Consider the following 15,000-nt stretch of genomic DNA (forward strand, 5'->3'; position numbering starts at 1 on the left):
TTGGGTGGGTAACAACAAAATCCATATTTTATACCGTCAATTTATTCCCCATAATTATTCGTAACCTTGCATGGAAATCTTGATTGTTCATTAATCTATTATTGTCTCCCTTATTTCAATGATATATGTAGTTACGCCTGTGTAGCGTATGTGTGAAGTCGCTTCCAAGGGTGTGAGTTATGTACTAATTATTTTTCCTTTTGTGTGTGTGTGTGTGTGTATGTGTGTGTGTAAGCAGTGGCAGTGATCAGCGTGGTGTCCTTCCTGGTGGTAGTAACCTGTGTTGTAGCAGTCTTGCTCTGCCTCAGGATTCTACATCTCCGAAACAACTCTCCGTCAGTGTTCCAGGTGAGTGTCTTGTCCAGCTCCGTATTGTTTGCTTTTTTGCTGCTACTGCTGATGGTCATGATGCCAACAATGAGAAGGAAATTAATCATAATGAACGTGCTGTATTTTTGGTTCGTTGCATATGAATGAGATGTGAATTTGCTACAATACCCAAAACTGCCCATGAGTGATGCCTCCCCTAAGCAAGCATGACTCAAATGAATGCTTAACTGATGCACATTTCCGTCTAATAATAATTAGCTATTGAGTGGAGGCAAATCCCAAATAAACACTACAGAGTTCACTACAGCTGTTGATCCCCATGCTGCCTTAATCTGCTTGTTGAGGATGAAACGGATGACCATAAACATGTGAATGGTGTGTGGTGGTGATGAAGTAGTAACTTTCAGGGTAATGGGACATGCCGCATGGTGTACGCCAATGGGGTAAAGTCCTCAGGCAGGGATCATGGAACAGAACCTGATGATTACAAGCCCATGCTAGCCACTCTACCTCCCGCCACACAGAACCAGCACTTAGACACGAAGGTAAGGAAGCTTTAACCCCGCCACCAGTAACCCGAATGAGAGCGCATGAATCCTTAATGATGTTTTGCCCCTCTTCTTGAAACCTTTTTTTTTTTTTTTCCTATAGTGTAAACACCTGATAGATGTTAATTAGAAACCGAAGACATTCATAGCCCCTAAAGAATTAATGACAAGTGTTAATGTTCTACAGGGAGGTCCTGGTTCGCATGACGATGGCATTGTGGCTAACAGCTTATTCGACCCCAGTGCAAAATGAACCAGGTAGCGTTTAGCTCACACTCTTCTGCTGTTCCATAAGAGTCACTCGCCTAGGGGTGTGAATGAAGCTTAATGCCACTTTTAACCTTCCCCTTCCCACCTCCAGGATGATGGGACAAGCGAGGGCATGGAACCTTTGCGGGACGGTCTCAACCACCACAGAATGCTGGACACCTTGGATGACATTGACGATGCTGATGACGGCTCCAAGAGATTGCTGCAGACCGTGTCCACAACACAAGCGGTATTTTCCAAGAATATGAAAGAATTCAACCTAAGGTCTATGTATAACTCCACTCAGGTTGACCATCACTCCTCACCTGATGGCGCTGGGGTGGCCCTAGCAGTTTCCTCCTAGAATTGCATTCACGGGTGAAGGCACGGGTTTAGAGAGTACGAGTTGGGATCTGAGGAGTCCCATCCAAGTAAGAAATAGATGAATATGGAGAGGTAGTTTGATTTGTGGCATGATATTAAGAGTAATACTTAACTTTGGTCAGGGTTTACTTGTTGGTACTAATATGAGACCTGGCCATCCCGATGCCACACCAAGTATTGCCCACTATCATGTGTCCGCACTTCGTGTGATGAAAGTATCCATTGAATGGGGAGTTTTCAGAACTAATCCATCAGATGTCGCTACTGCATGTCCCCTAGTGACATGAGCTAAAATATTGTTATAGTAAATCCCAGGTGCATACAGATGCATAGAACATTGATTTTTATGATAGTATTGAAATTATTTATCTACTTTTAGATATCCTGTGTAGACAATTTTCGGAAAAGTTAATCAAAACATTATATTTTTGTGTGATTATCTAGTAACACTGCTATAGATATCTTAAATACTGCATAAAATCTACTGATTTGAATAATGAAAAGGGTGAAAATTTGACTGTACTGTATAGAATGGCACAACATACTCAGTAACATCGTGATATTTGGACATAGTTATTTTTGTTGGTATTTTGGCTTCGCTTTCATGAGACGAGCGACGCGGCAAAGTAATCGAGCACCAAAACCAACATCTCTCAGGACTGGCCTGGAGTGACAAAACAGGACTAGTACGTGAAACTTTCCTCCTCATGGCGTAGCGTCATTGACACTACAGCAGGAATTAACTGGTTATCCATCAATATGTAAAGTTCAACTAAGGCAGACCAGTCAAACAAATATATGTTTATTTGGGTTGGAAACAGCGATACCCTCGCCAGGAGTTGCCGATTCTTAATCAAAATTATTGTTTCCATTTACTAGTAAGTTGATCTACGTCACTAGGACTTTTAAGTGACAAACGTGTTATCTTCCCAGTTACACTTCCAGTCAACGACGTACGTACTTGTTTGCAAATCTGGAGATAACCAAATGAATTTAAATGCCAATTTACTAGAAAATCAACTTATATACATTTGTTTATGAATAGAGTTCGATTTTACCTGTGCTAATATAGAGAGAGAATTACGGAGAAAAATATATCAAATATGTTCATAGCATCTTTATGTATATAGAATGACACTATAGGGAGATTTGACAATGCTCTTATGCTTCACAATCAGACATTTCTAGTGTTGCCACTTCGTGACACTTACTAGTTCTGAAAACTCCCTATTGAATTTCGTCGGCTAACAAAATGGTATTGGGCTGAATTATATATATATATATATATATATATATATATATATATATATATATATATATATATATATATATATATATACACTTCACAAGCAGTGGTTGTTAACACTTCACATAGCAATCAAAATAAGGACATTGGTAATGCCTTTCATGAAAAATGGCTTACTGGTTTGAGGATTCATCTGTTTCTCGTATAAGAAGACTTTTCGGGATATACATATATACATATATGTATATATATATATATATATATATATATATATATATATATATATATATATATATATATATATATATATATATATATATATATATATATATATATATATCGGTTTTGCCATGCCCCAATCCCAAGCCAGGTCCTAGAAGCTTTAGACGTGAAATAGACGACTTTTCAGAACAATAATCCTGTTGTCACATCCGGTATGGCCACTTTCCTGGTTTAGAATGCTTTCTGAAGGGGCACCAACCACTGCGAGTCGCTGCACTGCAAGCTAAGCCCAAAACTCTTCTTTATTCCAAACATAGATACATAAGTGATAGTTTTATATCACTTACAGAAATCAAGTCCCGAGCCCCCTCTACTACTTTTCAATACACACATTCTCCATAGGTCAAGATTAGGAACTTGTACAGGATGACCAAAATACGTAGAATAGCATAAGAAATTATATTAGTTATTGGTTATACTGTAACACGGACTAGTCTGAGCTCCCTTGCTACCATTATTTCCTCGACTTTCTTGTTAAAGTGAATGGAGACTTATTTTTCAGCACCACGTTTTGCGTTACATTTAGAAGGCTTCGTCACCTCATGTAGATAAGCTGATTTATAGCATTGATTTATAGATGTACTGAAGATTGATAGCCGATGGGTTGGCGTTGGGCTGGGATTGTTTTCCCCGAAGCAGTGTGTTCGTCCAACTATGAATAGTTTCCCAAAAAATTTTCCTTGGCTATATGTAGTGAGTAGCAGGTGCGTGGGCGTATGACGTGATACTTTCTCTACCTTTGTATCCTTGTGGAATTTATTTTGTTTTCCATAGAATATTTTTTATACATTATGGGAAGGAAGAAAAAAAAATGTTTCCTACAGAACCTAAACTATCACTTCCTCGTATCTCCATTACAGATGTCCCCGCGCCAGTCTGACCCAGAGGCACACCGTCTTGTACCATAGTGTTTTCATACCGTACAGTACTTCTTTCTAGGTTTAAGTTCAGTTTCACTTATTCATCATAGGTCGAATTCGTTACTTTTTTCCGCATAGTTGTGCTGAGTTTGGCGTCTCTGAGCAGCGTCCACGACGAGCCATGTTCTTATGGTGGTGAGATCCCAACACTTGGTGGGAGGCGAGAGTTCTGACCTGGACGAATTCAAGGATGTTTTCAGGGTGACTTAAAGATGTTCCATGTTTCAAATCTCACAGAAATGCCTCATACCGTAGTTAGAATTTATTGACATGTAGCCTCATAGTATAAATACATAAAATGTCTCAGGAAAGCCAGGTTAAGAAGGATAATTACCTGGCGTAAGGGATGACTTGTTCACCTGCATTGCGTTATATATACTGGGAAAATACTTGATATTATTAAATCAAAGAAAATGACGCATCTTAAAACGACAGACATTCGACCAGCGCAGCCTCTCACAAGTTACTGCCAAGCACCATTCTCTTAAACCACTCCTAAACCAATAAATTACATTTCTTTTCCTGTATCCATGAAGGAATATGCACCTTGCTGCTGAACATTTCTTATTGTATCCACACTCTAAAGACTTTCCTACCTGAACATCTGACTTCACGTTATGAGGGTTTTCTGCTCCTCCTGTAGGGACGTCTTCCCGGGAGTCGAGAATGACCCGAGTGGCCGTAGTACATATATATAATATTGTCTTACGCGAGAACTGGATCCCGTATGGCGGCAAACCGACCACCACTGGAGGGTATCCATGTTCAGCTGATAAATGACATTTCCAAGAAAAAAAAATGTGACCACCATACACAGCAAGTTCAAATAATGCCATTTTTAAAATACAGGCTCAACATATTTATGCCTCTTGGCATGTACAAGTTCATACCACTTTATAACCTCTTTATAATGACATTTGATAGTTCCATCCTGATGTATGGCTCTTGTGTACCAGTAAATACTTAAGATTTTTCTTTATTACTTAGATTTCAGAATGACAACATTTTCCTTCAAACATGTACTCCATTTTTCTTTTACTAAGATAGCTGTGTATAATATATGGTCTAGTGGAGAGGAATGAAACTTATGTCCAAAGTGTATTTCATTATCTCGTATAGGGTTCAGAATAAAGCATATATGAAAATGAGATTCCGTAAACTCGGATCACACTTCCTGCGAAAATGAATCAACTGAATGAACCGCTTCTGTAGTATAAGTGTGTAAGACTGTGTCCCATGAATGAATGGGAAGGAACACAGCTGAATGGGATGAACAGTGTAAGAGCTCAGCTAAGGTTAAATCTGTGATTATTTCGCCTTTGTAATGTAGATGATGAAAAGAAAAAGGTCATGTTCTTCTATATTTGAGAAGTTGTTAATCATGTCATGCAGTTCTATATTTGAAAAGCTGCCAATCATAATTTGTAGGAGAATGTATTCTGAATCCTTCAGTGTAAATTGCTGCCGTCAGTTGCTGTGTAATGTTAGGGATGAACTGTATTTCCCCTGCTTGGAATTACGTGAGCAGGTTGGCTCGAGAGTGAGCGAGCCGAGTGAAAGATGTGTTACTACTATGGCTTTTTGTTAGAGCCGCCAGTGTTTTACGTGTTTCTTAATGTTGTAAGCAATTTCTTTCCTTCGGTATATTAAAAAGGTCTATGTCAAGGCAGAAGTGGTCAGACCGGTAGTGTAAGGGAGCAGGGCATTGCCGAGGAACACTGTGAAGTCTTCAGCCTGTACTCGTATGTAAGACTTGAAGCAATGTCGTGTGGCGAGATCCTCGATGAAGCTCCAGCTAGTGCTACCCTCCCTCCCACTGAATGGCCGGATGTTGGTCATATGGTACCTACCTTTCCATGGGAAGGCACCAGACCTCACCTGCCGTGATGTCCTCTCATTTTTCCCTCCAGGTGTGTCATGTATCCTGACAAGACCCACCAAAACGCCTCTCCTGCCTTCAGCGTCCAGTGAGGCTCCACCGCGCGCCAGTCCATCAGAGTAGCTCAACGTAGTGATCCGTGTGTGCCTTAAACCGGTCAAACTTCAGCGTGAGGAACTCAGTTGGTCGCGTAGTTCACTTTGTTAGGAAAGTTATTTTGATGTTTCATGAACCAGACTTTCCTTTACATCCTCCGCAGCCATCGCCCCTCGTGGCTGTACACCCCGTTGTTATTCAATAGTGCTTGAAGGTCATTTCGCCGTTCAGCAAATTAATTGTTCCCTTTTCAAATGCCAAATCCAAATTATTGAGCCATGAGAGCCATCTCGTCTCGCTCTGTGTGAAGTAACAAAGACACGGTCATTCCTTGGTTCATTGACCCTGGTGGCTGGGACACAGTTGTAGTCTGCAGCAATTGTTTGCCTAAATATGTGAATGGAATGGGAAACATATGCACCTTTATTTACGCATTGAAATTTTTTTTGGTCTATATACAGCATATAAAGAGGGCTTTGAGAGTGTTATTCAATGTGTATTTGAGAAAATTCATTAAGAGTAACGATATAAGTCTACCTCTCAAGGTGATCTGATATTTTCTTCTTGTAATTACCTTGAACATGTTGGGGTAACAGAAATGTCCTGCTCTCGTCCACATCTCCCTGGCACCCTCTGCCTTGGCATCAGCCACTCAGTACCTGGTGGAGGCCGCTGCCCCTCACTCACTCCTTGCCTCCTTTGTATTCCTTGTGTATTTATGAATTCTTGAAACTAACGTGATGCTCTGTTTTCAAGGAACATGTCCTCTTCACGGTATAACCTCAATGTACTGAGTTGATTCATACCATGTATCTATACTACTACCAAGTCTCTCTCTCTCTCTCTCTCTCTCTCTCTCTCTCTCTCTCTCTCTCTCTCTCTCTCTCTCTCTCTCTCTCTCTCTCTCTCTCTCTCTCTCTCTCTCTCTCTCTCTCTCTCTATATATATATATATATATATATATATATATATATATATATATATATATATATATATATATATATATATATATATATATATATAAGTTTTTTTTATCGTGACAGGTTCCATTTGTTTGTAATATGTTTACTACTGTAATTCAATGAAAGATGAACCACGTGCTTCATACGGACACGAAACTAAAAGCAAAACTAAACAAGCTTTGCTCCAGGTGCCTCGGACAGATGTTACAGTATGTAACAATTTCATCCTTTAGTATTTTCTGTTGTCTTGTAACTGTTACTATACCTCACAGTGTAGCCCTAAGAAATTTGTACAGTTAACATCAAGCATTAACAAATTTATTCCCGGACATTCCATGGGAGAAGTGGTACCGGCGGGTGAGGCAAGCCAAAGGAGTGCCCGCCCCGCCCCGTCCCCCCCAAGCCATGGATCAAATACATTCAAGATAAAACAATGAAAGACTTTTCTTTTCCTGCTGAACCACTGGAAGACACTATACTTTGCTGAATCACGCTCTTTGGTAAAAATAAACCTCAGAGCTTATCTTTACATCACATCGTTAAGTAAATAGATAATAAAGCAACATTCGATCATTGCTACTTTCCTGAATAACAGAAACTTATATAGTAGACCATAATTAAGAAAAATTTTGGGGATCAACAAATCACGTAAGAACTTCGAGGCGGGTGACAGTACCCATCCGCCAAATGAATTAGTCCTTTCTGTCCGAATACTTATTCACTTTTTAAAACTAAGAATCATATACAACTTGATAGTGTTTATATTTAAAAAAAGTAGAATAGGAATACAAAATAAAGTAAACTAAGAATCATTTACTAGTATATAGTGTTTATATTTCAAAACATAAAAATAAGACAATAAAATGTTCAATAATGAAAGATGGCTAACTGCTGGAATCAATTAGTTCAAATGTTGAGGCATCCATAAAAAATACTAACTCATTCAGCAAACAGGGTGGCTGCGTAGCCCTTCCCATACCTCCCTACTCTACTTACCTCTTACCTCTCAACCATGTTCACAGAATCCTCTCATTTCTACCTGGATAACTTAATAACGTACCTCCAGCACAAAGAAGTTCCTCACCTCATATAATCCTTCTCAGCTTCCCATAACCCGCACTTTCTATCTCCCCACCCGCCGCTTCACCATAGTGCCATATTACCAATGCTGTCTTTTTTTTTTTTTTTTTTTTTTTTTTTTTTACGTAGGGAAGAGGGCCAGCCAAGGGCAAAAAAAAGAAAGTTAGAAAAAGGCCCACTTGAGCGCTGGCTCTCCAAAGAGTTCAAAAAGTGCCAAAACCGTTAGCCAGAATTAGGGGAGTAAATGCCTCGATACCTCCCTCTTAAAAGAAGACAAGTTGTAGGAATTCGGAAATAAAGATGCAGGGAGGGAGTTCCAGAGTTTACCAGAGAAAGGGATGAATGATTGAGCGTACTGGTTAACTCTTGCATTAGGGAGTTGGACAGAATAGGGATGAGAGGAAGAAGAAAGTTTTGTGCAGCGTGGCCGCAGGAGGAGGGGAGGCATGCAGTTAGCAAGATCAGTAGAACAGTTACCATGAAAATAGCGATAAAATATAGAAAGGGATGCAACATTTCGGCGGTGAGAAAGAGACTGAAGACGTTAGTCAGAGGAGGGGAGTTGATGAGACGAAGAGCTTTCGATTCCACCCTATCAAGCAAAGCTGTGTGACTGGAACCCCCCAAACATGCGAAAAGTACTCCATACAAGGACGGATAAGGCTCTTATACAGAGTAAGCAGTTGGAGGGGCGAGAAAACTGTCGGAGACGCCTCAGAACACCTAATTTCATAGAAGCTGTTTTAGCAAGAGATGAGATGTCTGGCACAGTCTCTCCGCTTTTGTTAACTTCATACTGTGGTATGGAATATCTGCATACATGATTATGGAACCAGGAAAAGAATAAGAGGAAAACAAGGAAGAAAAAGGGGAATACAGAAAACAGAAAAACCCTGAAAAGTTGTTGGTAAATAGAGAGAGAGAGGCCCATGCAGATGTGCCTCAGGAAGAAGACTATAAACAATGACCGCATGAGCGAGGGTGAAATGACGGCAGACATAAGGCGTCGGCCTGTTTGGGCGCTGAGTATGAAGGAGGGGAAAGGCGAGGTGACTTAGGGGTACTTGACCTGCCTCTCACTCTCCCCTCATACCCCAATCTCCACCTTGTTTTGTTCTGATTGGTTAAATTATATATACTATCATGCCTACGGGCGGGTCATGTACGTGGAAGAATGTACAGTATATGTGTGTGTGATAATATATATGAATTTTGACCTTATTATGAGGGAATAACTTTTGAAAGAAACATGTAGCGTAAACTAGAGTATGTCAGTAATGATATTGAAGGAGAAGTCAGTAAGAGAGCAACAGAGATTGTAGAAAGAGAGAGAGAGACCTGAGATTCTGAGAGGCAGTGGTCTGGGATGTGGCTGCAGGGAAGATGAGGACGGAATCATGAAAAAGGTAAGTGCAGTTTAAAAGTTGTAATACAGTCTTGAAAGCAATGTGATTCAGTGATTGTCATCAAGAGGATGGAGGAATAACGATAGGATGTTTACATTTATCATTTTGATATTAATCATATAATAGTTATAGAAAGAGTTGTAGCTGTGGCCGAGTGATATTCTGATGTTTGGTGACTGCTATGACAACATCGCCGTATCGAGTAGTTGTTGTGTCCGTGTAAATTCTTTCTGGTGTCAATGTGTTGAGTATTAAGAGTAAATCGCAGTGATGCAGATATGTGTGAATATTATGAGGAAATCGCCGCAATGCAGACATATTAATTATACTAATTATGAGCGTTATGGCATTACATTGCTGTAATGCCAGTATATTTCATATAAGGGTGATTGAGTTAGTTGAGTACATCGTTGTAAAACAAATATATATGATATATTATCTAGTGAAGAGAATGAAAATCTTTGGTGAGTAAAACTGCGCTATTGTTTTGTGTATGAAGACTGCAGTAATTTTCACATTTGGTGTTTATGTGACGAGTGTCATTTGCCGGAGACGTATGGGATGTGTTTATGTGTTAGCATTATTTATTAAGTAAACAAAGAAAACGTGCTTGATTTTCTATAACCAGTAGCCAGGGTAGTGTGCAGCATTGCACAGCATTATGCAACAGATCGGATCACGACAATATTAACTCACTATAAGATATAACAATCCTAGCGAATTATATCTTTTTCCCTTTCTTCTGACTGACTCTTAATTAAGCAAACACCAAGGAAGTTCGAAATTCTCTTCTGCTTCCTAGGTAAGCAACTGAACACCCTGGGTAGCCTCCTTCTCCTCCATCTTGTCCACTACGGCGTAGGCTCAAGGGAAAGCCTGGCGCATGCTCACTTTGGAGCAGCGCTAGCTCTCTGCCCCTCGGCCACCCTTCAGTAGCTCGTTTCCGCCGGCCGGATGAGTTGAGTTGAATAATCACTCGTGTTTGTGTTGTGAAAACATTTATTAGTACTCGTTACAGAGAGAACAGATCGAGTGAGGAACAGTCCTGTAAGGAAGAACAGAAGACACCATTAGATGCAGATCTAAGAAACCCGAGCATCACTCTTCATCTCCTGAGTTAGTATGTATGATATCAAGACTTGTAGCTTAGCCACTAAGATTAACTTGTGCAATATCACCTAGCTGTATTCCTGTCTTATGATAGTGCAGCTGTCACGCCGTGGCGGCGAGCACTGATGTAGGAGTGTCTCGTGGAAATACTGAACTATAGTCAGACCAGACAGTTTTAAATTTCGCGTTTGTCTTATATTGTCTTAAAATTCAAAAATTTGACCTGCATGTTGTTGGTTTTCAAGGAATTCATATGATTTATCACGCCAGTATCGTCGTGTTCCATAGTGTCGGTACACAGTGCACCATCAAACATTGTGGATTTGATCCCATCTGCAGACTCGTTCGCGGCGCCTTTCCGCCATGTTTACGTTTCCGTCGACTGCTTGGCGATTCACCAAGATTCGTTTGACTCGTTCAATTGATCCGGGGAGTTCTATTCACTCTGCAGTATTAGAAACTGCAGAATCAATAGAACTCGGTGATGAACGACATGCAACTGGACGGGATGTCTAACTGCGGAAGAACTACGTAAGCGTTTAGAAGCGGTCACATCGTTATCAGATCATACTTAGGCAATATATACTCTTCGAATATGAGGGCTAATCGTATGGGATATTTTTTTTCAGATTTTTTCAAGACCGCTTACTATCAAGAAGAGTCTAACGGGCAAACAATGTAACCCCATCTCTATGGGCAGTTGGTGACGTCCGAAACGTAAAAATCAGGGGCACTGTTGTGGCAACAGAAAGTGCTACCAGATGTTGGACAAGAGCCCGTCAGGTTATGCCCCTACCGGGTACGTCTGCATGTAGTCCAGGTACTACTCCACGCCGCTGGATAGGTGGTTGTGTGGGGCGGTTCATGTCATTCAGTAGGCAGTAATAAGTAGGATGGTAAAATGTGAGGGAGGTCTCACCATGCATAGCACAAAGTTCTTACATTTTGTGTGAAAGAAAAAAAACAAATCAGAGCGCTGCCCGTCGTTTGCCTGCTCCAGACGTCATTGTGCCCGCCACATAAACTGACAGTGTGTATCAAACGGGACATGATAACAACGTTTATTCTTTGGGCACTGCTGGATAGTGTGGACACTGCTAAGGTTCGTGATTCCTGACTTGTAAAGGTAACTTCGGTAACTTGCCATGAGACTGTCGTGACGTCGCTGTGATGTCATTCCGTAAGCTGTCCGACAAGACCATCACTTCACTGACAACAATCACGAGTCCTTGTGTAAGATTATAGTAGTCATTATCCATGCTGCCGATGACGATGGCGAGGAATATCCATTTATAGATAGAGAGGGAAGCAAAACATATCGCCTGTTGTTTGTTAACGTGCCCCTTGGATGAAAGAAAAAAGAAAAAGTAGTGGGAATCTGAACCAGCAGAGGTAAATAATCAACCTAATCCAACACTAATACTAAGTTGTGGCGGAAGGAAGGAACATTAGTAACAACCTCTGAGACGCAATTCTTCAGCAGCGATGTTGTTATCTTGGATCTTATTTCTCCTTTGTATTTCGTTCTACCATAAGTAACCCTTCTTTGAAATATATAAGAGATTGATCAAGGCATGGTGTATTGTAATCAGGAACGGGTGAGTGTTCAAAAAAACATAGTTAACTTGACGTTCATTGTTTCTCTAGTAATTATTTGTGCCTAGAATTTCCTTTATTGATGTCAGGGGATTCTTAAGGCTAAACAAGGATAGATGTAACAGGAAAAAGATAGACTTTAAAAATCATAGATGACCATTGATATGAGAGCCACTTGCCAGGAGTTTACTTAATTCAGATTATCGAGTGTTGATGCTTCGGTTTCCTCACCAGTATCAGGGAGCCTGCAAAAATGTGTGTGTGTGTGTGTGTGTGTGTGTGTGTGTGTGTGTGTGTGTGTGTGTGTGTGTGTGTGTCTGTGCGCGCGCGCCTAATGTTAATAGTGAAAGAAAATATGATAACGAAAGAAAATGTGATAGAAAATATAGATAAAAGTTAACAGTGAAAGAAAAGAAAATATAAAAGTTAATAGTGAAAGGAAAGAAGAAAATTGATTAAAATGAATCGTGAAAAAAGAAGTAAAACCAACAACAACCAAGGTGACTTTAACTACATCAGGGTCTGGCGGGGGAGGGGGGGGAGGGCGTTGCAAAGGCTATCCCCCGACACTACATCCGATCCGTAGGCAGAACTTACTCATTTAGAATCATATTACTTACTGTTTTCATTTTTTTTTATTACTCTCTAATAAAAAAAAAAGAGTATTCATTCGTTAATAAATGGTGTGTAATTCAGAGGACAAATATTGAAGTATATAACGTAGAGGCGCACAATAGAATAGTAAATGTGTGTTGTCTCCTTGCTAGGGCTACGAGCGACTCCGGCTTGGACAGTTATTGGTTACCTTTTTCCTCTTGTGTTAGTATCGTCCTGACAGAAAATGCTTTAACGTGTTGATATGTGTCGATGTTTTCTCTGTTGGTGTGAGTCTTGCATCCTGAGTTCCTTCACCTAGTTAGGGCTATGAAGCTCAAAACAAATTACAGCTATTTATTGATCACATAAGTCATAGGGGAGGTTGAAGTACTCAGAGACATGTCGGCGTTGCTGTAGTGAAAATATCCTCCTATGCCATGGAGCAAGTTGATTTCATTGATGATGTTGATAAGTTTACCTAATTGATTCTTTTTCACTTCTAATGCACGATCTAGTTAGCAGGAAATTCATGTACAGGCTGCACGCCTAAATAGTAAATACATTCCGTCGTACAGGCCAATCTGTAACAAGCTGGAAAAGTTTAAAGCAGTTACTCCTACATTTCAATCTCATAGCTGCCATTTTCTCTTGACTCATTTGCCCAACAAAAAATGTAAACGTACTTTTCTGCTTGGACTTAGATGTCTCTATTACAATTTGCCTTTACCCTTACGTGTCTGATGAAAGTAATGACTTGCAAAGAGAACAAGTGGTCAGATGGTCAGTTTATTGCAATGTTGTGACCACTTGCCTCCTTTACAACAATAGTCTTCTTTCATCTATAATCGTACCTACCTTTCTTTTGCAGTTTTTTTTTTTTTTTTTTTTTTTTTGGTCACTGTTTCCATTGTTTCCAAGGCGCCTGCCCATCCCTCAGTTCTCCCGCAAACCCTACAGTAGCGTCTTTCTCCGCCACAAAGGTTCCCGAACACAGTGGTGACCTACCCAACACTAGATGCTGCGCCAGGACACATCGTCTCTATTAATATCTGCATTCAACAGTGTATTGAGTGGAGCGCCTTTTGCACCTTCACACTCACTAAGATCACCGAGCATCACTAGGAAGGCCTGTTGAGTCATGTCCTCGGCCACGTGATTCCCCGCACTGGTCAAAGTTTGTGTTATGTACAGTACCATTTCACGTGTGGCTCGCTCGGTGCACTCACTCACTACTCACACCTGCTGTGTAATTTTGTGCGCGTCAAATCGAGCGAATGTCAACACAGGAAATAAAAACTGCTACAAATGAACACGACACTAGTCTACGTACAATGAAGTCACTATTCCCAACATCAACCGTTGTCCTGAACCTTTTACACACACACACACACACACACACACACACACACACACACACACACACACACACACACACACACACACACACACACACACACACACACGGCCTGGAGACACTACACCTGCCAGTGTCTCCTTAGAGATCAGTAAATACAAGAATCATTGTTCGTGGTCACTTGGCTTCGCTAGGCGTCGCGTGGATTATTCGCTATCAAATCAGCTCAGCTCCACAGGGATGTCTGCTCGGCCGCGCTGGTCGCTGGTTGTCACGTAGGAGACTGGTGATGGAATGGAAAACCATGAGAGAAAGACAAAGAAATATATATATATATATATATATATATATATATATATATATATATATATATATATATATATATATATTTATTTATTTATTTATTTATTTATTTATTTATTTATTTATTTATTTAAGCAAATGGGGTATTTGTGAAATCAGCGGCCACCAGATATCACTGGGGAGGTAAGGGACACCCGAGCCCACCAAGACATGTACTAACTCGATTTTTCAGCACTGAACTATAAAGCTAAATGGCATTGTATCATTATGTACATGTGAAGTAATTAAATAACGTGTTAGTAGCACACTGGAAATCGTTAACCGTGATATACCTCTTGAAACCATAACTAGGATGTTTAACATTTGGCAATTATATTCACATTGTTTTTACTATTATAAATAAGATTAAACTAATAATGCGTTCTCCATCCATTTAGCATAATTAGTGTGCACTACTCAGCTGAGAAGTACTCGTTTAGATTGCAATAGTTTCCATTTTCAAGTATTTTGACGAATATCAAAGTGGGGCAAATGTTGCCATTTAAGATTTATCAGGAGACCGTCCCTCATCTAAGACCCGCCATATAGAGTGTTTACAACCTGGAGAGCGGGAGGATCGAATGTGGACATGCAACTAGCTGGCCAAACCGAGATAAGT

General features: G+C 40.2%; 2 protein-coding genes across 7 annotated transcripts in view; one reads left to right on the forward strand and one right to left on the reverse strand.

Moving 5' to 3' along the window:
* LOC123504716 (protogenin B-like) overlaps positions 1-6,067 on the forward strand; it is a 283,603-nt gene extending 277,536 nt beyond the window's left edge. For 2 of the 5 annotated variants that reach the window (XM_045255459.1, XM_045255460.1), the window contains exons 21-23: positions 239-348; positions 738-875; positions 1,240-6,067. In XM_045255459.1, coding sequence (XP_045111394.1) covers positions 239-348; positions 738-875; positions 1,240-1,491 — 500 coding nt within the window. In that variant the 3' untranslated portion in view covers positions 1,492-6,067. Of the gene's footprint in view, positions 1-238; positions 349-737; positions 876-1,065; positions 1,137-1,239 lie in introns of all 5 variants that reach the window. The other 3 variants (XM_045255461.1, XM_045255463.1, XM_045255462.1) reach the window with 3 other exon arrangements.
* Positions 6,068-13,025: 6,958 nt separating this feature from the next.
* Positions 13,026-15,000, reverse strand: part of LOC123504849 (multiple epidermal growth factor-like domains protein 6) — a 53,559-nt gene continuing 51,584 nt past the window's right edge. For both annotated transcript variants that reach the window (XM_045255748.1, XM_045255749.1), the window contains one exon: positions 13,026-14,322. In XM_045255748.1, the coding sequence (XP_045111683.1) occupies positions 14,261-14,322 (62 nt within the window). In that variant the 3' untranslated portion in view covers positions 13,026-14,260. The remainder of the gene's footprint in view (positions 14,323-15,000) is intronic.

The sequence above is a fragment of the Portunus trituberculatus genome, chromosome 17, assembly GCF_017591435.1.
Source record: "Portunus trituberculatus isolate SZX2019 chromosome 17, ASM1759143v1, whole genome shotgun sequence".
NCBI classification, from domain to species: Eukaryota; Metazoa; Arthropoda; class Malacostraca; order Decapoda; family Portunidae; genus Portunus; species Portunus trituberculatus.